The following is a 23560-nucleotide window of genomic DNA, read 5'->3' as shown; positions in this document are numbered from 1 at the left end:
AATCCACTTTCCATTACTTTCAATGGGAAAGTTTGCTTCAGGTTAAGTACGCTTCATGTTAAGTACGGACTTCCAGAACCAATTACACGCATACTTTGGGTTAAGTATGCTTCAGGTTGAGTACTCCGTGGACCCATCTGGAACAGATTAATCCACTTTCCATTACTTTCAATGGGAAAGTTCGCTTCAGGTTAAGTACGCTTCAGGTTAAGTACAGACTTCCGGAACCAATTGTGTACTTAAACTGAGGTACCACTGTATTGGACTTCACAGCTGGCAGTCTCTTTCCGGGCTCTGAGGCACAGCGAGATCCACCTGATCCCTTTAACTATAAACACCAAGGACTGAATTTGGGGTCCCCTGCATGCAAATTAAATGCCCTGACACTGAGCTATGGTCCCTCCCCTGTTGTTCACCTTCACTTATTTCCTTACATTTTTTCTGCTTTTCTTCTCTCATGGGACACAAGGCAACAGACGTGGTTCTGTCAGGGACTGGGCAGAGGAGGAATGGGGGAGACTGCCCCCCCCCCAGCCTGACCCTTCCAGAGGAGAAGACAGTTCAGAATTACAACAGGGATTTGAGGGAGGTCACAGCTCAGAGGAAGATGAGGGGAAAAGTTGGGAAATCAGTGTGTGTGTGGGAGGCAGAGCTGGAGCAGCTGGCTGACATGTTATCACTATTTTATTTTATTTTATTTCGGTAATAATATTTATTAAATTTTCCATTCTAACAATCCAATAAAAACCACATTAAAAAACATTCCAAATTATAAAATAATCAAACATTCCAAATTTAATGCCATATTATAAGTCTTTGGCTGATTTCCCATGCTCTGAGGTCGGGGGGTGAGGCTGACATGTTATCACTAGAAAGCATTCCAGATCCACCAGCTCCCAGAACCCAGCGAGCCTTAAAACTAGGAGAGCAAAGGGCTCGGAGACAGATGGTCCTAAGAGGCAACCCTAGACGGGGTGGTGCTGTTGATGAATGGAGAAGTGGAAGAGAAGGGGGTGGAGATTTCTCGGGACGCCATTATTCCAAGAGGCTGCATTCCCAAGCCTCTCTCTGTAAATGTTGAATAAATAAAGTAAAGCAGCTGCCTCCTGGACCATCTTCAGACCAGCCTTCTCCAACCTGGTGCCCTCCAGGATGTTGTTGGTCTCCAGCTCCCATCAGATGCCCCCAGCTGGAATGGCCAATGCTTTAGAGCAGGGGTTCCCAACAAATTTTTCTCGAGGACCCCTCATCGAGCCGCTATTGTGACAAGGACCCCCATTAATTCCTAATCCTAAAATTAAAAAGAACCACTTTTTAACCAACGGTCCATTTTTAACTACGCGAACTGTAGCTTCCGCGAAAAACAACGCTTTGTTTACAAGCACTACTGTTTTGCAAAGAGGGAGCGTGCGCCAGGGAGGAGGGAGGGGAATGGAGAAGACAGGGTACCTGCGCAGTAGTGCACAAATGAAGCCGACACGCGCAAAGCATCTTGGGGAGGTGAGCGTTAGTAGAATGCGTGCGCTGCCTCTTTGCAAAACAGTAGTGTTTGTAAAGCACCACCTAACGGCATACAGCAGAACTACTGCCTCTATCTAATTCTAGTTTTGCGCTAGACTCTGCTCATGCAGGAAGCGGCCAAAACAAAAAATCTGTTATCATACGAAATATATTTAATAGATTTTTTATTCTAATAGCATCCTGCGGACCCCTCTGGCATAGCTCGCGGACCCCTGGGGGTCCGCGGACCACCTGTTGGGAACCACTGCTTTAGAGGATGGTGGGAATTGTAGTCCAGCAACATCTCATGGGCATGACGTTGAAGGAAGTGGCTATTTCAGACCTTGGATAAACTCCAGGGGCACCCAATGTTTTTTTCAAAAGCCACAGCGAAAGGCAACGTTAACCAAGGAGAAATGTCTAAGGGCCCCCGAGAGTTTGCTGAGGGATTTTGAAAGGGTTTATTGGCAACAGCCCGTCACGGATATTCAGATCACAAAGGAGCTGAGCCCTCTTTTGAGAGCCTGCCAAGCTTCACTCACACTACCTCTCCAAGTTAGGACTTTTTTTTTTTAGATGAGTCACTAGGACTGTCCACTGAGCCAACTTTCCACTGAAAAGAGTTTGTCATCCTGCAAGGGTTTGCATGGCTGATTGGTTGCCTTTCAACCCCCAAAGTGCACACTTTCCGCCAGGCCTTTCCCCACCCCCTCCGACACTCTGGCAGGTGAGAAATCTATCAATTCAGAGGCGCAAACCAGAACACACAACTGTTTTCCTCCCCCCGCTTGCATCTCTGGTATAATCACACACAGAGAGAGACATTAAAATAATAAGCTCTTGAGGAGATACAATGGAAATCCTTTTCTGTTTGCAGAAGTTTGGAAAGCAAACATTCACTTGATAACACAAACCCCAAGGAGCATAATTGTTATGATTCAGAAAATGTTTCCTTCTCAAGGCAGTTGGGGATCTTGGCTTGTATCTCAAAAAACGAATTACACAAAATATTTTCTCACACTTTGGCACACACTGCGCATACTTTTTTTTTAAAAAGAAAAGAAACCATTCTAAACTTTGTACCAGGGGTCAGCAAAATTTTTCGCAGGGGGCCAGTCCACTGTCCCTCAGACCTTGTGCGGGGCTGGACTATATTTTGGAAAAAAAATATGAACGAATTCCTATGCCCCACAAATAACCCAGAGATGCATTTTAAATAAAAGGACACTCTACTCATGTAAAAACATGACCATCTGCGGGCCGGATTGAGAAGGTGATTGGACCGCATCCAGCTCCCGGGCCTTAGTTTGGGGACCCCTGCTTTGTACTCATGCAGGCGTGATTCCTTGTGTACTACAATAATGTACACTGTGCATACACCAGGACAGCAGGGACTTTCTTGAATAGCACCCACAGGCATGCTCACATTACAGACCACTATCTCCTCTCTTCCCAGAGAACCATAGGAACTTAAGAGCCCTGGTGGATCAGGCCAACTGCTCGTCTAGTTAAGCATCCTGTTCTCACAATGGACAACAAGATGCCTATGGAATGCTTATGGAAAGCAGGAAAGCAGGACCCTGGGAACTGTAGGTCTGTGGAAAACACCTCACCAAACTACAGCTCCCAGGATGCCCTGCAGGAAGCCAAACTGCTTAAAGTGGTATTAAACCACTGTGTGTTTGTACTTTAGATTAAATCTTAGCCTAGGCAGTGATTGTGCTATGCCCTCTGTACAGTCAAAGAGGAAGTATCAGAAGGCGAAATCGTTTGCATGTGTGATTGGAGGCCAGAGCATAGACTACCCTGTGGCGGAAGCCCCTTAGCATTCGATAAGCACAGAAGCAAAACTGAGACCCTGGACTTTAGACAATCATGTACCAGCATATTATTTCAGTTGTGATGCACAGTTCACACTTATTCTGCCTTCTCTCACCGCCATTCCAGCTTGCTTCTATGTTTTTCCCTTTTAAAACTCACTTAAATCAGAGCACCGTCACGACTACAGGAATAAAACACAGTTTGCACCTGCTGCCCCGATGCTGAGCACATTTACTCCGGAAAAAGCGGCGGTTTGCTGTAGAAAATGGTGCTTCAAAAGTAATAAAAGGAGCACCTATCACCAAACCTGAGTTTCAGGTGAAGCATCCTTTTGCGGTCAGGCTCATTTACATGCAGGGGGGTCCCAATACATCTGGCTGCAAGAAGTCAAGGGCAAAAATGGTGTGTTCCTCTCATCATGCATTCAGAAGCAAATTGGACCAGCAGCTGAATCTTACATCAGGAGGGGCAGTGGGACAACGCTGCTCCTCCAGAATTCCTTTGCTGCTGCATTTCTAGCCACAGGCTGGCACTTTAAAGCTCCTTGTCCTCTCTCTCTCTCTCTCTCTCTCTCTCTCTCTCTCTCTCTCTCTCTCTCTCTTTTGCCCCGGTACTTTCCTCACAAAAAACTCACTCTTTGCTCCTGAATCAGACCCAACCCAAATTGCTGTTTGTTCCGATTCAGAATGGGTTTTCATTGGGGAAATGCCAGGAGGAAGAACATTGCTTTAAAGTACAGACTTGTGCCTAGGAAGCATGGGGCAAGAACTAAGTGCGGATGAGCCCAATGTCTTCCTGCGGAGAGCAGCAGGTTCGTTGAGGGGTGTGCAGATCATGTGCAGGCCATGTGGCCCATATGGCTCTGTCCTCCTCCGGCATCTCACTGTCATTTCCCATTTCCCAGAACCAGCTGCCCGAGGAAGCTTTCTCAGTCTGGCTAATGGTAGGACCGGCCCTGTTTATATGCACTTAGGTTGGGGAGAATTAGCCCGATTGAGTCTGGGCTTCATGTTGATCTTGGGAAGGAGGATAAGGACAGGGGCTTGGCACCAGGAAAGGAACAGAAAGTAAAAGAGGCAAGCAGGCTGGGATCAGGAGGACCACAGGATGGAAAGAAATTGGGAGCCAGAAGAAACCGGGTCTAGGAATCAAGATGTTCAGCTGAACCATACATGCTGGAAGCAAGTGCAAGAGGAAGCAATGAGTACGGGGACAAAAAAGGGGAATAGCTGGTAGACATGAATGCAAGGAGGAAACCTATAAAGCTGGCAGTGTGAGGAAGAAGCTGTTGAGCTGCTCTATCTTCCTTCCTCTTGGAGAGACTAACTGGAAGGCCGGAGCTGATCAGACAAGATCACAGCTGGGACTATTTTGGGTAGGTAATCTCAGTGCAGGTGGCTGCTGGGTTGAGGAGGTGCAGGAGAACATCTGGAGGCAGAACAGCCTCTGCTTTGAAATGCTATTTTAGATGCTTTTGAGTGTGGGAGGAAAATGGCAATATATTTCATATTAGGAAGGGGAAATATTTTTCTGGTCCGCACAGCAGGTTATTTATCCATCGAGCCCCGTATTGTCTACTCTGACTGGTAGCAGCTTTCCAGGGTCTCAGGGATCTTTCCAATTACCTGTTAAGTTCATTTTCTCTCAGCTTTCCAGTTTTCCAATCTTCAGTCACACCCACAACAAACATTAAAAGTGCTCCCTTGAATCCTGGGAACTAGAGTTTACCCCATCACAGGGCTGTAATTGCCAGCACTTTTAACAAACTACAGTTTCCAGGATTATTCTTATTTTTTGTGGGGGGAAGCAATGTGCTTTAAATGTACTTATGGTGTGGATGAAGCCACCTTCTTCACACGTCTGCATCAGTTTGTGATTTATTTATGAAATTTGTAAGCATTTTAGTGCAAATCTCTCCTAATATACACATCTTCATATGTAACATTGCCTACATTTTTGCTATGCATTCTGTGTGTTATATTTTTACTAATTAAATGCATTAATAATCACACTTTACTCTGGTATATGCATTTTTGTACACATTACTTGGCTGCAGAACTGCGGTGCAATTTTTGGAGAAGCGTGAATTTCAAAGAATGACTGCTTTCCTTCACGCATTCTTCCTGAAAGTGTGTGTTAGGCATGCGTGCATTAAAATGTGAACCAAACCTAATTCCTCCCCCATGTCTACCTGCTACCCCCAACCCTTTTAACTTGAGATGCCAGGGGAAGATGATCTATCGCTGGTACTTGACACCAGTCAAACTAGCCAAAATGTATAGATTACAAAATAAGGCTTGTTGGAAATGTAAAACAACTAACGGATAATTTTTTCATATGTGGTGGGGGTGTCCTAAGATAAAAAAAAATTGGGAAGCGGTTTACAATGAACTTAAAAAGATACTTAGGTACACCTTCAAAAAAAAAACCGAAGCCTTTTTATTGGGGCTGCTAGACAAGGAAATTTAAAAAATTGACCAGCGATTCTTCTTGTATGCCACAGTGGCCGCAAGGCTACTAATCGCCCAAAAATGGAAGTTACAAGAGGTACCTCAGATTACGGAATGGCAAACGAAGCTACTAGACTTGATGGAAATGGCTAAGCTAACCTATAGAATAAGGGATCAGGGGGACGCGAAATTCCATAGAGAATGGAGTAAGTTTGTTGACTACGCAAGAAAAAACTATAATGGAATGAAAACGTTGGCGGTAACGAGTTAAATCCCTCATTGTTAATTATTAAGGACAGTTGAAATACGCGAGAATGGAGAACTAATATACCTGCGGGTGGGGTGGGGGGAAGTCCGAGCTGGGGGACAGCTATGTATTGTTTGGATTAACATTTACTGTATAAGTTGTTGAAAATGGAAAATTAATAAAAATTTATTGGTTAAAAAAAGAGAGATGCCAAGGGCGTAATGCAGGGCCTTCGACACCTAAAGTGTGTCACTGAAAGATAGCCCATTCGCATCAAGGAGGGCCATGCCAAGCAGAATTGCCTGAGATCAAACCAGGGGGGCTTCAGATTTCTAGTCTAACGCTCTCCCAGCTGAGCTACTTTGGCTCCTGTGTCCACAAGGACGTTGCCACATCAATGCCCACTCCACACCTTCCTGTGCCATCATGGTAAGACTTGGGGGCAGACATTCAGGGCCCTACTCAGCATAATGAACAGAGATGAGGGGCCCAAATGCAGTATGGTGGGCTCTGCCACCTGTTGAACTAGGTGAATTAATATTACACATTACGAGAGAGAGAGAGAGAGAGAGAGAGAGAGAGAGAGAGAGAGAGAGAGAGAGAGAGAGAGAGAGAGATGCCACACAAAAACTCTTCAGCCTAGGATTCTGCAGTCCCAGAGGATGTCTTTGTCTCTAGTAAGTATGTATTTTTCTGTCTATAAGATGCCCCCATGTATAAGATGCCCCCTATTTTGGGGGACTCCGATTTAAGAAAATGGGGGGGGGAGATGTATCTATGTATAAGACGCCCCCTAATTTTTGACGTTATTTTTAAGGGAAAAAACCTAGTCCTTATACACGAAAAAATATGGTATATGCTTCCTACAACTTCATGCTCTGTGATTCTCCTGAGTTGGTGGGAAACTGGGGGCACAAGAGCCAGGTGCATCCTGGGATTTGAAGTCAACAGCCCTCTTCCATGGCTTTCCTCCAGTAGTAAGTGGCTTCCCCTGAACATGGAGGTTCTACTTTGCCATCATTGTGAATTTGACAGTTTGCATGGATAATAATATGGAAGCCACACAGCCGTGCCCCACGCCCCCAAGTAGCTGCCACGTTTGTCCCTGCAGCCCTCAGAATCTCAAGAGGAGTGCAAAAAAAAAATGACACTACCTTGGAAGGGGTCCTGAAGAGGGTTCTCTCTGTGACCTCAAGAGTACCTTTTTCCTCCTTGGCTGCTGTGCAGCTGTGTAAGAGGTAGCTTGCCTGTGGGAATGCCTTTTGCTTCCTACTGCGGTTGTCAACTCAGTGCTGGGTCAACACGCAGAAGACAACCCTTGTTTTCTTGACTGTCAATTGCTCCCATCGCCCTGTCAGTGAGCTCGTGGCCTCAGTTTGACGCTGTGTGTGTCACCCAGAACACCATGATCCCCCAACAGTGTCAATTATCCAGCAACACTCACCCACCCACCCTTGGTGCATGTTGAGGCCTGTTTGTTGGAGAGACTCCTGCAGGCTCCCTTCTGAAACTGACACGGGTCTAGCTTTTCCCAGGGTGGCATTTGATTTTCTGGAGCAAAGCTGTCACTTAAAGCTGGCAAGGAATGGATCCAACCCCCCCACGCCCTCCCCATCTCTGGTCACATCTGGGGCAGGATGTTTCAATAAACATTTAACCCTGTGCAAAGATATTAAGCAAACACCAGGCTGGGAGTGTTTACTCAGTGATCAAAAGCCCTTGAGCAAAAGTAGAGCTGGTTATAGCGCTGGAGAATTCTGAGTATATGGCTGACAGAGCATGCAGAAAAGCGTTTTGCACGGGCCTTATTGGTGCATATGGCAGAAGAGAAAAATCCCAGGGGCCTATGTCCATTGCTTAGCTCTGAGTGCTGGAATGGTTAGGTTGCAACAACTGGAAAGGATGCTGAGGAGTCCAGCCATGATGATGCTTGCACAGAGGGAATGATAGCTCTGTCAGTGCAGTGCCGGATTTACATATTAGCTAAACAAGCTATAGCTTTGGGGCCCCCCAAAAAATTAATGGGGAAAAATTGATGTACATTTCCAAAATATAAGATAAAAAACCAATAAAATAAAACCTACATACAAGAACAGTGTTTAGCGTTGTGTGGGCTCCTATGATGTAAGTCAGGGGTCCCCAAACTTACCTGGCTTCGGGCCGGCGGGGGAGTGCGTGCCCGTGCGCATGTGCACACACTCTTACAGGCGCAGCGGTGCACTTCCGGGTTGGAAAAAAGCACCGAAAACCGTTTGTGTGCATGCGCATGGGCCTCCCCCAACCCAGAAGTGCACTGGAAATGACGCTTGCGCAAGCACGCAAACGTTATTTCCGGTGCACTTCTGGGTCGGGAGAGGCCCATGCGCATGTGCACAAACGATTTTCGCCATTTCCCCCCATTTTCCCCCTGCCGGTAAGAGCGGGTGGTGGCAGCAGGCGGCGGGGGTCGTCGCAGGCCGGATAAAAGAGGCCTTTGGGCCGTATGCGGTGGCAGGCCTTAGTCTGGGGACCCCTGGTGTAAGTAATGGGCCCCGTCTACTAGCCTGCTCCCTAAAATATACTTCTTCTTAATTGTACAGTGGTACCTCTGGTTGCAGACAGGATCCATTCCGGAGCTCAGGTCGGATTCCCAAGGTTTCCGCAACCGGAGGGACTGCTTCTGTGCATGCGAGCGCGGCAGTAGAGCGCTTCTGCGCATGCACGCACAGCAAAACCTGGAAAAACTCCGCTCCAGGCATCACATGGTTTGGTCACTGTGCCATGATGGCAAATACACATGAAGTGAGAAAATGTTACCCTTCATGCTGGGTTCCCTTTGCTACCTATCATAAGAGTTTATGAAGAGCCTACCGGGTCAGGCCAATGGCCCATCTAACCCAGAATCCTGTTCTCACAATGGCCAACCTGTAGGGGAATCGCAAGCAGGACCTGAGCACAAGAGAACTCTCTCTAGCAGCTGGTATTCAGAAGCATTACTGGCTCTGACCGTGAAGGCAGAGCATAACCATCCCCTGTGCTACAGTTAGATATGGGGGAGAAATTTGATTCAGTTCACAATTTAAAGAAAAACGCACCAAATCTTCGCTTTCTGAAACGGTATGTGAATTGAAACACAGCTGTCTTTCGAAATTCAAACTTCTCTGAATTTTGCAGTGCAGTTCTCCAGCCAAGCAACGCGTTCAAAAATGCACATACTAGGATAAAGCCATCATATATTGGTGAAAAGAACATGCAAAGATTCCTTATATTAGGGGAAATTGATTTGCAAAACTGTGCATGGTAGGCAATGTTGCATATAAACTGGGAGAAGCCGAAATTGCCAGATTTGCCCATCCTTAGCTGCATTTTACATTTCGGGGGGGGGGGAATCTATTAAGAACCCTGCTGATGTTGTTGGCAGTCAAGCAGCTGGCTTATGAAGCCTCAATGAACTTCGTTCCTCCCACCAACTTTTCCCAAGGTGGCTTCGCCTGAACGGAAGCGCACATGATGGAACACATCACACATGACGGTTTCATCTTTCGGTCTCACTTCTCAAGAACTCTCGGAGCTGGGTTCCTAACCCCCACCTCACCTGCTGCAGAATCAGCGAAGGATAAACATTTGACACCCACCTTTTCATTTCAACTGGCTTTGCTCGGGATGTCCAACTATTTGGTGTCCTGAATTTCTGAGAGGACTCATTTGCACAGTGGCATTTTAAGAACCGCGCTAAATGGACCCGTAGTCCTGCATCCTTTTCCCAGCAGTCACCAACAAGATGCTTCTGGGAAAGCCCCAAATGAGGGTGTGAAGGCAAGAGTCCCCCGCTCCCGCTGTTTGTCCCCAGCACCTGGTACTCAGAGGGACACTGCCTTTGAACCCAGGGTTCTATTTTGTGTCCTTTGGTAGGACCATTTACTCCATGAATTTGTTTAATGCTTTTTAAAATCTCCCTAAGCCAGTGGCCATCTTGTGGCAGCATATTCCATAAATGAACTGTTGGTGGTCCGTTGGGCATTTCCACAAATGCCCAAAATAAGAAAGCACTTCAAAGTGTGTGTTGGTTCACAGCCAGAATGTGGCTGCATAAAAGTCCGTTTTTAAAAAAAGCATTCGCAGTAACGGCGAACCAAATGGAGTAGCAGACTCCAGTTCCAATTGGGATGGAGGCGAAATTCAGATAGCCTAATTCACACTTTTCAAAACAACGCACGGACCCAAACACCACTATCCTTTGAAATCCACACTTCTCTGAATTTTGCAGCGAAGTTCTCCAACTAAACAAGGCGTACAGAAATGCATGTATTTGTATAAGATAGGGTTTCCATACACCCGGAATTTCCGGGACATAGCGGGATTTGGCCGTCTGAAACGGTGTCCGGGCGGAAATCGCTGAAATGTCTCGGAAAATTCAGACGTATGGGAAGAAGTGTAGATTTTGGCGAATTTCCTTTAAAATAGCTCAAAAACTTCATTGTTGTTGTTGTTGTTGTTGTTGTTGTTGTTATTTTGAGATTTTGCCATAAAAAGCTAAACAACTTTTGTGTCCGGATTTTCACTTTTAGAAATATGGCACCCCTGGTATAAGACATGCCTATAAAGGCATATATTAGTGAAAATAACAAGAGTAACATTTATTAAAGGGGAATTGCATACAAACATGAGTTGATTAGGCAAAATGTGCAGGTAAATGAGCACTTAAAGTTCATGAGAACTTTGAAAATAAATAAACAGAATAAACAAACAGAAGTGCGGAGAACTGTGCTTAAGATTTGGAAAAGTAAGAAACAGAGAGAACCAAAGCTGTCAGCTTCGTCTATCCCTGTTGATGGATGTACATACTGTAGTTTTACCTCTTTTTCTGATTTGTCAGCCACTTTGACACACCACTATGCTATATAGAAAAGAAGGAGTGTAAGAAATAAAGGTGGTTGGCCTGGAGTACCCTGTAGTTACTCTGTGCTAACAGGCATTCTGCACACGCTCAAGTGCAATAGCCCAACAGCAGCTGCCAGTGGCTTGATCGATGCCATTCCCCTTAACTCTTTGCTGATTATTTGACATTTTTAGAAGGCAGATGCAAAAGATAAGATTCACTTTCTAAAATGGAAATTGTTTGGTTGGCAACCACAGTTGCCATTAAAAAAGAAAAAAAGCATTGCTGCAATTGTGAATCATTCAGTGACATTTGATTCATGGTGACTAATCTGACAAAAGCATTGGAAATATTCTCTCTCTGCATTATACATGCTGGAAATTTGCTTGCCCCGCGTAAAGTAAATCAACTCGCTAAAAAAAGGGATGTGACAGAGGTAAATTATATTATGCATTGTCTAGAGAAAGCGGACAGTCTTTATCCCTCTCTCAAAGAAGCTGAATGTTGAAAGGTTCAGGACAGACCAAAGTAGGTGCTGTTTCACATAGCACATAGTTAACCTGTTACATTTGCTCCCACTACCTGCAGTTACAGCCACCAACTTGGATGGCTTTAAAAGAGGGTTGCATAAACTCCTGGTGGAGAAGGCTACTCCTGGCTACTTGTCCGCTTCTATGCTCTACTTCCACTGTCAGAGGGAACCTGTCTCTGAACAGCAGTTGGTGGGATTCACAAGTGGGGAGTGATGGGGTTGCACTCAGCTCCTGCTTTTAGGGCTTCACAATTGACTACTCTGAGAACAAGATGCTGAACTAGAGGGGCCTTTGGTCTGATCCAACAGGACTCTTCTTAGATCAGGCATGTCAAACCTGCGGCCCTCCAGATGTTTTGGCCTACAACTCCCATGATCCCTAGCTAGCAGGACCAGTGGTTGGGGAAGATGGGCATTGTAGTCCAAAACATCTGGAGGGCCGCAGGTTTGACATGCCTGTCTTAGATCATTATGTTCTTAACATGCTTTTGTCCTCCATCTCTGTAGAACGGTGCTTTAACTCCACCTCTATCCTTGGAAGCCTTAGGCAAGTCATTTATTCTTGGCCTCAGTTCCTCATATGAGAAATGGGAACCCTCTGTACCCTCCTAATGGCAAGCTTGCTCGGCTGCGTGCAGACAACACAATGTTAAGGCATTTCCTGGGATTCCATGTACCTTGGTTTTTGGAGAATAACAGCGCTGTCCTTTACTGCAAGGGGTTGACAGTTTCAGGCCTGCAAGACCTGCCATATTTATGCAAATCTAACGCACCATTGAATATAATGTGCACCCTAATTTCCGTGATGTATTTTGGCCCAAAAATGTGCGCATTACATTCAAGTAAATATGGCACATTGTTTTTCAGTAGAACTCCAGGACTCAGTAATCAGAGTCAGGTGCAAAACAGGGGGCAGTAGGGTCAATTATCTTTTGCTCTTCACAGATGCAAATTGATACCTAAGTTATGATTGATCAGGGATCCTGACACAAAATTCCCTGATCAGTAGTAAAGCAGCAGAAAGACCCGATCAAAGGCATGCAGTTACTGTAATACTCATATTATACAGGTGAGGATCACTGAGGCTAAGAGGAAAGAGGTTTGAAGAAGAAGAAGAAGAAGAAGAAGAAGAAGAAGAAGAAGAAGAAGAAGAAGAAGAAGAGGAGGAGTTTGGATTTGATATCCCGCTTTATCACTACCCGAAGGAGTCTCCAAGTGGCTAACATTCTCCTTTCCCTTCCTCCCCCAACAAACACTCTGTGAGGTGAATGGGGCTGAGAGACTTCAAAGAAGTGTGAGTAGCCCAAGGTCACCCGGCAGCTGCATGTGGAGGAGCTGAGACGCGAACCCAGTTCACCAGATTACGAGTCTACCGCTCTTAACCACACTGGCTCTCAGATCATCCACAGCAGATTTTCTAAAAATCCATTTTACTTGCTATTGTTGAAGTATTGTGAATCAGAAATCCTCGCCAAACTACTGCACATGACACAGCTATCAACTAGGGGATTATGATCTCTCTTCTGTGCAACTCACATGCTTACTTGGAAGCAAGTACTATTGTATTCACTGGGGTTTACTCCCCAGTAAGTGTGCTTAGGATCACCGCCTAAAGCTGCTGAGCTATACCCACTTACCTTGGAGAATCCTCCATTGAAGGTCAGTGGGCTCTATCCAGCTAAGTTATACTCAGAGTAGACCCATTGAAATGAACCAACGTAAGTTAGTTGTGTCCATTAATTTCAATAAGTCTACGCTCAGTAGAATTAGCATTGGATACAACTCAGCAGGACTGGCTTCTAAGTAAACCCATGCAGGATTGTGCTTTAAATTTGTGAATTTGTATGTGTGCCAGAAAACAAGTGATGGTTCAGATAATTTGCCTTTCCAGTACACAAGAGCCAAACGTCTTCTTTGAAGGCATTGCCACAGATCTGTGGATTCTTAGCAGGCACACTTGAAGTAAAACTGAACGGTTACAATGTGAGAGTTAAAAGAGTAAGAAGAGTTACCGGCAGGGCCGCCTTAACCATATCTGGCGCCCTGGTGCCAAGATCCCTCCGGCGCCCCCCGTGAGTGAGGCAGGCAGGAGGGGCGCGCGGGGAGCTGAGAGGCGCAGAGGAGGCAGCCCCAGGCTCGCGCTCCCTGCGCGCCTCTGGAGAGCGGCCTGAAGCCGCTCAAAAACTGAGAGGTGTGGAGGAGGCGACCCCAGGCTCCCGCTCCCCGCGGGAAGCTCCAGAGGCGCGTGGGGAGCGCAAGCCTGGGGCTGCCGCGCTGCGCCTCTCAGCTGTTCAGGCGGCCCAGGGCCAGCGCTCCCCGCGCGCCTCCGGAGAGCTGCCTGAAGCCGCTCAACAGCAGAGGTGCGCGGAGGCAGACACCAGCGTTTGGCGACCCTTCCGTGCCACTGATGGCCGGGCGCCCTGGCACCTTGCGCCACCCATCCCGGGCCTAGGGACGGCCCTGGTTACCGGTAATTCTATTCTGTTGGTTGCCAGCCAGGATTCAATAAATTGGAGTTCTCGTTGATAAAAGCACCAATAAAAAAAACAGACCAAGAATAAAAACAGGCCAATATAAGATTCAACAGTGAGAATAATCCCTACTAACACATAAAATATGAATTGCAAAAACAAGAATACATATAAAAGTTGTCAACTCAAAGCTACAAGGATATGTACAACGATGATCTGTTACAGCATTAGATGTAAGAGTCTTTAAATTGGGTCGAGTTCATGCTAGTCTGAACTCAGGATATATCAATGTCGTGTTTGATGCAGAAGTCTTAAAAGTCTCAGAGTTAATGCTATTCTGTTGGTTGCCAACCAGGATTCAAAGACAAAACATTGCAAGGTAGTTCTAGAGAGCAGTGTTCATCTGAGCATATGCAAAGTGCTGACCATTTATCACTCGGTAAGCACTGCTTGTTCCAAATATGCCAGAGAGCAAGAGGAAAAGGCCTCATCCTGGCACCACCTTCTTTTTATGCTGTGCATGATTTAATCTGGAAGAGCTCCAGGGTCATCTCTGCTTAAGTCACAAACTCTCAGCCTCAGTCCCACCCCCACCCCCCCAGCTGCAAAATGTGAATAAGAATAAAGACCTACCTCAGAGTGGTTCCAATACAATAAAAACTGAGAAGCACTTTGGAAAATCCAAAAGGATAATGAAAATTAGCAGTTCTTCCTCTACAGTTTTGCTACACTACTGTTAAACCGTGCAATCCTAACAATGTCTACTCAGCAACGCGCCCTATTGAATTCAGTAGGGCTTCCTCCCAGAGCCTATCTTTGCACTCTAGTTATTTATTTATTTTTTTAAAAGAAGAGTCCAGAACTCACATTTTTGCCAGTGCATATTCTGGGGCAGGATGAGGTCCTTGCCACCCTTCTTGGGCTTATTCGTTGCTCTTTGCACCTTGATGTGATAACAGGCCGTCAAGATGTTCCTTTCAGCTTTTTTTTTTTTTAAAGGCCAGGTTCCCGCTGAATGGCGTGACAATGTCACATCCTCCAACCACAAGCACTTTTAAAAAAAAATCCCTCCCTTTTGCACAGTGCTGTTCTTCACCACAACATACAGTTCCTCCAAAGTTACTGTAATGTGAAAGATGTTGGGCACAAATGGCACAAATTTCTTATCTGAGCGTTAAAAACAACAACAATCACCCCACAAAGAACACCACATATTTTAAGCCTAATAAAGTAAGCTGTTATTTATGGGAGGAACGGAAGGCACTGCTGTAGGATTCCTAAGGCCAGTAGACCTTTTATTAGCGGAACTTCAGACCCAGGAACGAAATGTGGCCCTCTGGACCTCTCTGCCTGGCCCTCGGAATGCTCCCCTGGCCACACCCACTTTCCCTAGGCAACCTATCCCACAGGCCCTGCTGTGCACTCTGAGTGCTTTTACCTGACTGATAAAGCATTTTGCGTGTCTGAATGGAGGATCGTGTTGAAACTAGTCTGTAGTAAGACTAAAATTTACATAGGTTTTGCCTCTGGCTCCACCCACCAGTTGTATGTGGCCCTTGGAAGCTTGCCCAGAAGGGAATGTGGCCCTCTGGCTGAACCCCTCACTTAGATAGCCTTGCGAGTGCCTCCTCTGAGTACAGAGCACAACCACTGGAAATTAGCCTGGTGAGTCATGAGGATCCCATCTGCTCATATTCAGATGTGAGCTAGCGGGTTTGGGTGAAGAGCTGAGCTCAGTAGTGGCTGCTTCTTTGCATCCATATGCTCCTGGGTTCAATCCTTGGTGATTCATGTCAAAAAGGACCAGGCGACAGGACCTTGCCTGAGACCCTTGCCAGGCAGAGGACAAAATCTGATGCTGGAGGTTGGGTCTGTTTTAAGGTAGCTTCCAGGATACTTTAAATTCTCTGCTAAAACCAGTTGGAGGCTCTCCTTATTTATTTACACCAAATGAAGGACTTGTCTCGTCTCAGTAACGATTCTCAATAATGTAAAAAAGAAAGGTGGCTGGCGCTCATGTGCACACACCCCCCCCAGTTTCTTTACAGGAATCTGAGGTCCCTGGGGTCCGTATGTCAGAAATTGGGAGGAAGCACCTGTAAGAATGTCATGCCTCATCGGACAAAGACGGCCGGTTCCTTTCGGGTTCATGCATGTGAAAATATAAAACATTTCCTATAAGGGGTCAGAGCATGGTTAGTCATTTTAAAATCAAAAAAGCCACTTTAAAGTGGATAAATACTGACAGATGAAACAGCCCCAGCCGTTTCAGTGAAGTCTTGTTTTTAGAACATCAGGGCAGCCTGGCTGCTGGAGCAGACCAAAGGCCTATCTAGACCAGCAGCCTGTTTTTGACAGCAGCCGATCAGATGCCCGAAATACAAAGCCCAGGGGCAGGAGATGAGCGCAAGAGCCCCTTCTTTCTGGAGGTGGTCTACAGAGATAGAGGAGAAATTCAATTCAGTTCGCATTTAAAAGTGAACCTGCCAAATTCTCACTTTCCGAACCAAAACACAGCGGTCTTTCAAAAACTGTGTTTCTCTGAATTCTGCAGTGCAGTTCTCCAGCTACATAATGTGTTCAGAAATTAATATATTGGGGTAAAAAAAAGAGTGCATAAAATGTGCATATTAGTGAAATATAATAAGCCTTGGGGTTATAAGTTTTGCTCAAAGTAAACCCACCTAAATTAATGAGCTTAAATTAGTCATGACCATGAATGATTATGAGTCTCCTTAGAGTAGGAGCAGCATTTGAAAGAGGCCCTTCATGCAACTGCCTTGCTGTCAGGGGTCAGCAGAGTCAGGCACCCACTGATGGACCCAGACCTCAGAAAGGCCCATTGCCACCCCTGCAATGGCACATTAAGTCCCTCTGCTGGGGGCTGCTGCCGCTTCCACTGCCTCCCCACCTCCCACCAGATGTGTCTCCAGGCGGCGATGCTTTGGAATGGGAGTCTTGACACTGGGCATTCCGTGTTTGTTGTTGCAAAAAGGTGGTTGACAGCCATTGACGGGGTGCATTTCAAAGTGCTACCAGTGAGAAGACATGCCCAGGGAGGGGAGGGGAGGCAGTGGCGGAGCTTCATACTCTGGCACCGGGGGCAGAGAGCAGGCGGGGGTGGGGCTGGTGCGTGTTCTGGGCATAGCTGCCAAGTTATCCCTTTTTTAAAGGGATTTTCCCTTATGCTGAATAGGCTTCCTCACGAGAAAAGGGAAAACTTGGCAGCTATGGTTCTGGGGGCGCGCGTGTTCTGGGGGCGGGGACCGCTACTTGCGGGGATGGGGCACCCAGCGCGGGCGGGGGACAGCTGCGATGGCACCCTCAGGATCGTGCTGCCCGGGGCGGAGCACCCTATCGCCCCTCCCTCCCTACTCCCCTGAGGGGAGGTGGGTGACTGGCGGCAGTGGAAACATTCTTCAGTAGATGCAACACAAGGTGCGTTGGGGTGAAGCAACACCAAGCAATGGTTCGGGTTGTTGTAGCTCCAAGCTGTGAGTCCACTCAGGGAACACTGGATTTAGGGTGGTGGAGGCATAGCTGCCAAGTCTCCCGTATTCCCCGGGAAATCCCCGTTTTCCCAGCTGTTCCCAGCCGAAAAAACGGATTTTTTTTGTTTTCCCCCAGTTTATTCTGGCGCGGCGGCCATTTTGAAACTGGGTGGAGCATGCTCAGAAGCGACTTTTGATGCTGCTCTGCCCAGTTCCAAAATGGCTGCAGTGCGACTTCTGGTCTGCTACTTCCGGTCCGATCCCTTATTTTTCAGGCAGGAACTTGGCAGGTATGGGTGGAGGTGGTTCCTCCATATATGGCACCAATCCGAGAGGGCACATAATAATAATAATAATAATAATAATAATAATAATAATAATATCTATATTTATACAGTACCTATTGAGAAGATTCATAAAAAAGCAACTGTACAAAAATGAATTACAGTACTGTAAAAATAAGAAATATTGGAGGGGCCCCAAATTTTGTCCTCGCTCAAGGTGCCATATTTCAAAAGTCCACCCCTGACTCAGGTCTGGCACTGGCACCATTTTCTGTAGTGAAACAAATATTTAACTGGTCAGGCTGTGGATAGGATATTGGTGGGTAACCGGCCCATACAAGAGAGTTGTATGAGTTCCATACAACAGAGGATATATAAATGTAATGAAATAAATGACTAGTCATGCAGCACAAACCTACGCCCGCTTCCTTAGAAACCAGCCCCCCCTCCTGTGTTCGGTGGGTGTTACTCGCGGGAAAGTGTGCATAGGGATTGCAGTCTTGGTCCATTCATTGGTGCCCATGACTGAAGTGATGGCTTTCACCGCAGCTCGAGAAAGTCTTACAACTGACAAATGTACGTAAACAATACCAAACTCCTACTTGGTATTTCATTAACAAGTTTGAGTGCATTTGAAGATGAATGGTCAGTTTGACTAACAAAATAGTATTGTTTTTATAATAACTGGGTTATGACCAATCTGAATGTTAAATCTCATGTAGAGGCTAATATTCCGACTTCTGCACATGTATGCAGAAATGTGCCTTTATTTAATAATACTTTTTCTCCAAGGAGCATTTCCTCACAACTCTGTGAGGTAAGCTAGGCTGAGAGGACAGTGACTGGCTCAAGGTCACCCAACAAGCTTCATGGCTGAGTAGGAATTTGAATCCTGGACTCTCAGGTCCTTTTCATACACTGTGACTGCTACACTAACACACTGACCGTACACTATGAGTGCTTTTAACTCTTGTGTGTCCATTGCTCATTTCAATTTATTAAGATTTCTATAACCGCTTAGTTAGTGCCAGACCTGAGTCAGGGGTAGATTGGTCTCGACTAGGGCCAGGGCCTTTTCAGTACTGTCCCCGACTTGGTGGAACGCTCTTTCACAGGAGACCAGGGCCCTGCGGGATTTGTCATCTTTCCGCAGGGCCTGCAAGACAGAGCTGTTGCGCCTGGCCTTTGGGTTGGATTCAGTCTGACCCCTGTGTTTTCCTCCCTCATGGTTTTGATTTATGGACTACTTAAAATGAGGCTGCATTTTAAATTTTAGTATTGTATTTTAATCTATATTTTAATTAATTGTTTTCTTTTCTTTTATGTCTTATTGTAATTTTATTGGTGTTAGCTGCCCTGAGCCTGGTTTTGACTGGGGAAGGCGGGGTATAAATAAAATTTTTATTATTATTATTATAGAAAAGAAAATAATATTGAAGTTTACATAAAATAAACAATTACATAAATTGGTATAAAATTCAGAGATAAAACAATAATAAAATGACCAAAATATAGACAAAATGTATCATCTATCTATCTATCTATCTATCTAGCTATCTATCTAATACCAAGCACCAAATTTCATATCCCAAACTGATCAGAGATGGATGAAAATGAATTTTTGTGCATGTGAGGCTACTCTCCTAAACTGGGACATTTTCTTAGAGACGGTGTGTGGCTTCCCCCCCCCCCCTTGTGCCCCGATGAAAAGCCACTTTTGAAAGTCAGAGGAAATGCAAAATTTGTGTGTGTTGTGGTGCATGGGAGGTCCTGTTCAAAGAGAAAACTCAAAAGCTCACCCCAGGCACACTTTAGGGTTTGTGGTGGATAAATTTGTCTGCTTCCATTTCTCCTTTTGCCAATCTTAAACTCAGTTTGCCCCAATTTGACAACTCTTGCACATTAAAATTCATGTGCATTTTGGCATACTTCCCCCCTAAATATGCGCATTTTCGCAAGCTAAATTCCCAAATAGAATTTGTACATTATATTTTCAGAAATACATACCTGTTTGTGTACCCCTTCATTCCCTGTCTGCATCTTTATTGGATTTCAAATCTTTTTTTAATATATGATTTTTTTGTTAGTTGCTTTTATATATGGAGTTGTCAAAGCTGCTTTTAATGTTAAATCACTTCAGGATATTTTCTAGGAAATGATTTGGAAGTGGAATGAAAATAGATAATATGTGCCTGTTTTGTACATGAGTTTGGGCTTGGAGAATTGGCACCACAACCCCACACCCCAAGAAGGGCAAATTCCCATCAGGCCAAAAAGAAGACTCGAGACAAATAATATCATCTATATACAAGTTATATATATATTTAAAATAAACTGGAAGATCTGTGCACATACCTAATTAACCAAATAAAAAACTTCTGAGCAGGTGAATAGTAATAATTTTGGGGGGATGCCGTTCCTCCAGTCTCCTGGGCAAGTTTACAGCCACACACTGCGGTCACAAAGCAATGTTTGTTAAATTCCTCCCTCCCTGCTGCGTGCCTCAAGGGTATGAACCTGACAGGCGCACTGTGGCCACGTTGGCCCCCGTTCCCCCCAACTTACCTGCTAGGGAAACCCAAAATGTCTCAGGCACTAAGGATTTAAGTAAGCTTTGCGTTATCCGGGGACATTCCGGGGATGGAATTTGTCCAGGGATTTATTTGCAAATCCGGGGACTGTCCCTGGGAAATGGGGACATCTGGTAACCCTATCTCACCTTCCTGGACAAAATGCCAATGAAGCCAAATTAAAGAATACCACTCCATTCACAGTGATGACACCCAGCAGGGTGGAGCATGCAAGAAAGAGGAGACTTGGGGCCAATTGCGGTGGGGATCTCACCCACAAAGGGCAGGTGCCAACAGAAAAAAAGAGGGAATAGTGTGGGATGGAGCTGGTATAAATAAGCTGGTCTCCACTTCTTCCCTATTGGGCAAAACTCCTCACAACATCTTCAAGCACATTTCTCGCCCAGCCAAACCATCTCTCCTCTTCTGCCATGGGAGGAGGGTAGGACTTATTCCCTCCCCCTGCAAAGAGTCAAATGGTATTTCAGCGGATAGCATGGGAGCCAGTTCCTAAGGGCTGTGGGGGCTTTGGCCACCACAAAAAAATATGTGAGGGGGTTGGACACCCCCCCAAGTTGATGGGCATTCCCATGGTGCGCATGCACCGCATTATATGATCGATTATGCACACTATTTTATTCAAGTTGGCACCCCTGGCCAATAGCTCCATTTTGATTCTGGAATTAAACTGCTGGTTAAAAGGTAAAAGCTAAAGGGATCCCTGACCATTAGGTCCAGTCGTGACCGACTCTGGGGTTGCGGTGCTCATCTCGCTTTATTGGCCAAGGGAGCCGGCGTACAGCTTCCAGGTCATGTGGCCAGCATGACAAAGCCGCTTCTAGCGAACCAGAGCAGCGCACAGAAACGCCGTTTACCTTCCCGCTGTAGCTGTATCTATTTATCTACTTGCACTTTGACGTGCTTTCGAACTGCTAGGTTGGCAGGAGTTGGGACTGAGCAACGGGAGCTCACCCCACCGCGGGGATTCGAACTGCTGACCTTCTGATCAGCAAGCCCTAGGCTCAGTGGTTTGTATTAAAATGCCAAATGGACAAATGCCCCATTCCTACTTTAGGAAGGCCTTTGAATTCTGGATGAGATACTGTATATATTATCAATAGAGTTGAAATGATGGCTGTAGTTCATTTTGGACTGTTCTAGTGCACTTTGGAAAGGAGGAAGTTTGCAAAGGGCATGTTATCTGCAGCGGCACAAAGCAGTCCATGCTTCTTCTTCTTCTTTTTTGGCAGCTGACGGACAGTCATCCATTTCTATGCTGTAAACACAGCGATAAGATAAGCCCTGAGGTAGAATGCTAAACAGAACGTCTCCCTGCCCCACAAACACAGGCCTGTAACCTCTCTGCAACACTCATTTTTTAAAAAAGAAAGAAAAAAGTTGGATGGAACAGGAACTAAAAGTTTGCTCTTCCCTCCCTTGAAAGGAACACTGGCTTCCCCTCAAATGCATCGGGGGTTTATCCGATGTTTGGCAAAGAATATGGTGCGAGAGATGAAACAGGCTGGTACACCCTGGGGTTGGCTAGGCTGCTGCTCACATTTGGAGCCAATGGTTTGTTGTCCACTTGACATCACACAAAACAAGCCGCTGGCCGGAAGCAGCTTGAAATGGCAACGTGCCCTGGCTTACTCATCCTGGCAAGGCGCTTGTGTGCAGCACACTGTGTCGTCTCCTGAACCTCAAATACTGTTTCATGTTTCACACAGGTGCTGGGAGCATAATACAACATTGAATGTAGCAGGCCTAGAGCAGGCTGTCTCCTGGTGCTCCATTTACAGGGGGGCAGAGGGAGTCTAACCCCACCTATTAGCTTTTCAGGCATCCCATTGGCGACTGCAAGATGATGATGATGATCTGCTGCTCTGCCTTCAAACTCTTCTGGATCTTTACTGCCCAGTTTTGGACCCACCGGCCTAAGTTTGTGTGCAGAGAGAAAACACACCTCCAGATACATATTTAGAGAGAAAATGTGCACTTACCTGTACATTTATATTATATTGTTATGCTATTTCTTTAAAAGCATTTAAATAAATAGCATAACAATATGGTGAATCTAAGCAAATAATTATTAAATAAATGGGAGCAATAACCAACCATAGACTTCTTTTTCAGCTTGACTTCTTTTTCGCCCTCAGAAAGGGAAGGTGATCACTTCTATGTTGTTTTTGGAGGGATGGGGCTACAGGCTCCATAGAAGATCCAGATTGGCTCTGTCAGAGTCCTTACACAGCCCTGACTTTGTTTGCCCCCCTCCCTAGGGTGGCCCTGCAACGTCCCACCTCATCAGGTGCCCCTCATCCCTTCTGCTCAATATGTGCTGTTTACCAGTTAAATATCCCCTTTACTCTGCGGAGGGTTGAAAACATTATGTTGAACTTAAAACTGCTAACAGTCTGAGATGCGTCTGTGTACCGTAAGAGAAAATATTTGTGTGAGGCGCACAGAATGTGTGTGGTTTTTTTTGGGGGGGGGGAGAAGAAGGCTTCTGTTTTATTTCCACACCAGCACTAAACTTTGGAATCTTCCCTCCCTCCGACTTTGGAATGAAACAGCCAAAGTCAATTTGTAGCTTGGTGAAAATTCAATTTCTGGCCAGTCCCTCAGCGGGAGGAGAGGTGCAGACACCTGAGAATTAATGTCTCCTGTTGGAATGGGATTTCTCTCCCTCATGAAAATGGAGTCACTTATCAGGCCAGCTGGTTCAAAAAATAATATGCAAACCTCTGTCTTACACAGAACTCTTCATCAGGATAGATGGAAAAGCTGAAAATTAAAAGCTGCACAATCCAATGCAAGTCTCCCTGCTTTCAGTGGTGTTTACAGTCCCTGGTAAGTGTGTTTTGGACAGCGGCCTCCAGCGCTTCATTGCATGTGGGAAAAGGTCAGGTACAGTATTCAAACATCCCAGCTGTCATTTACCGTTCATTGTAACACCTTTGGAGGTTCATTGTATTCTTATTACAAGTTAGCAAAGACGTCAGTTAAGAGCTGAGATAATAAGCAATGTCTTTCTAAAAAAAGGAGCAATGCTGTTGACAGGTGTCTATTTCTACAAGCACATGTCCAAATATGGAAAAACATTACTCTCATTTTTTTGATGATGTTACTCTCTGTAAAGCGATGGTGCCTTAGGAAGAGGAGGAGGAGGAGGAGGAGGGAGGGAGGAGGAGGAGGAGGAATACTGTGGTGTTTAGTTAATTAAGGCTGCAATCCCATACTCCCCTACCTGGGAGCAAGTTCCTTCAAACTACGTCTGGTTTACTTATGAGTAGATGTGGATTGTGTCAAAGCTCCATCCTATGAACTTGATGGACA

The 23560-nt window shown here is 45.7% G+C and overlaps 1 protein-coding gene across 1 annotated transcript in view; it reads right to left on the bottom strand.

Annotated features, from left to right (window-relative positions):
* POU2AF1 (POU class 2 homeobox associating factor 1) overlaps positions 1-14863 on the bottom strand; it is a 40367-nt gene extending 25504 nt beyond the window's left edge. The window contains exon 1 of the mRNA XM_088657802.1: positions 14747-14863. Within this exon, the coding sequence (XP_088513928.1) occupies positions 14747-14762 (16 nt within the window). The 5' untranslated portion in view covers positions 14763-14863. The remainder of the gene's footprint in view (positions 1-14746) is intronic.
* Between the last annotated feature and the right edge of the window lie 8697 nt (positions 14864-23560).

Source organism: Zootoca vivipara, chromosome 14 (genome assembly GCF_965207765.1).
Source record: "Zootoca vivipara chromosome 14, rZooViv2.hap1.1, whole genome shotgun sequence".
NCBI classification, from domain to species: domain Eukaryota; kingdom Metazoa; phylum Chordata; class Lepidosauria; order Squamata; family Lacertidae; genus Zootoca; species Zootoca vivipara.
The sequence above is the reverse complement of the archived record's forward strand: the minus strand, read 5'-3'. Positions and strand labels throughout refer to the sequence as shown.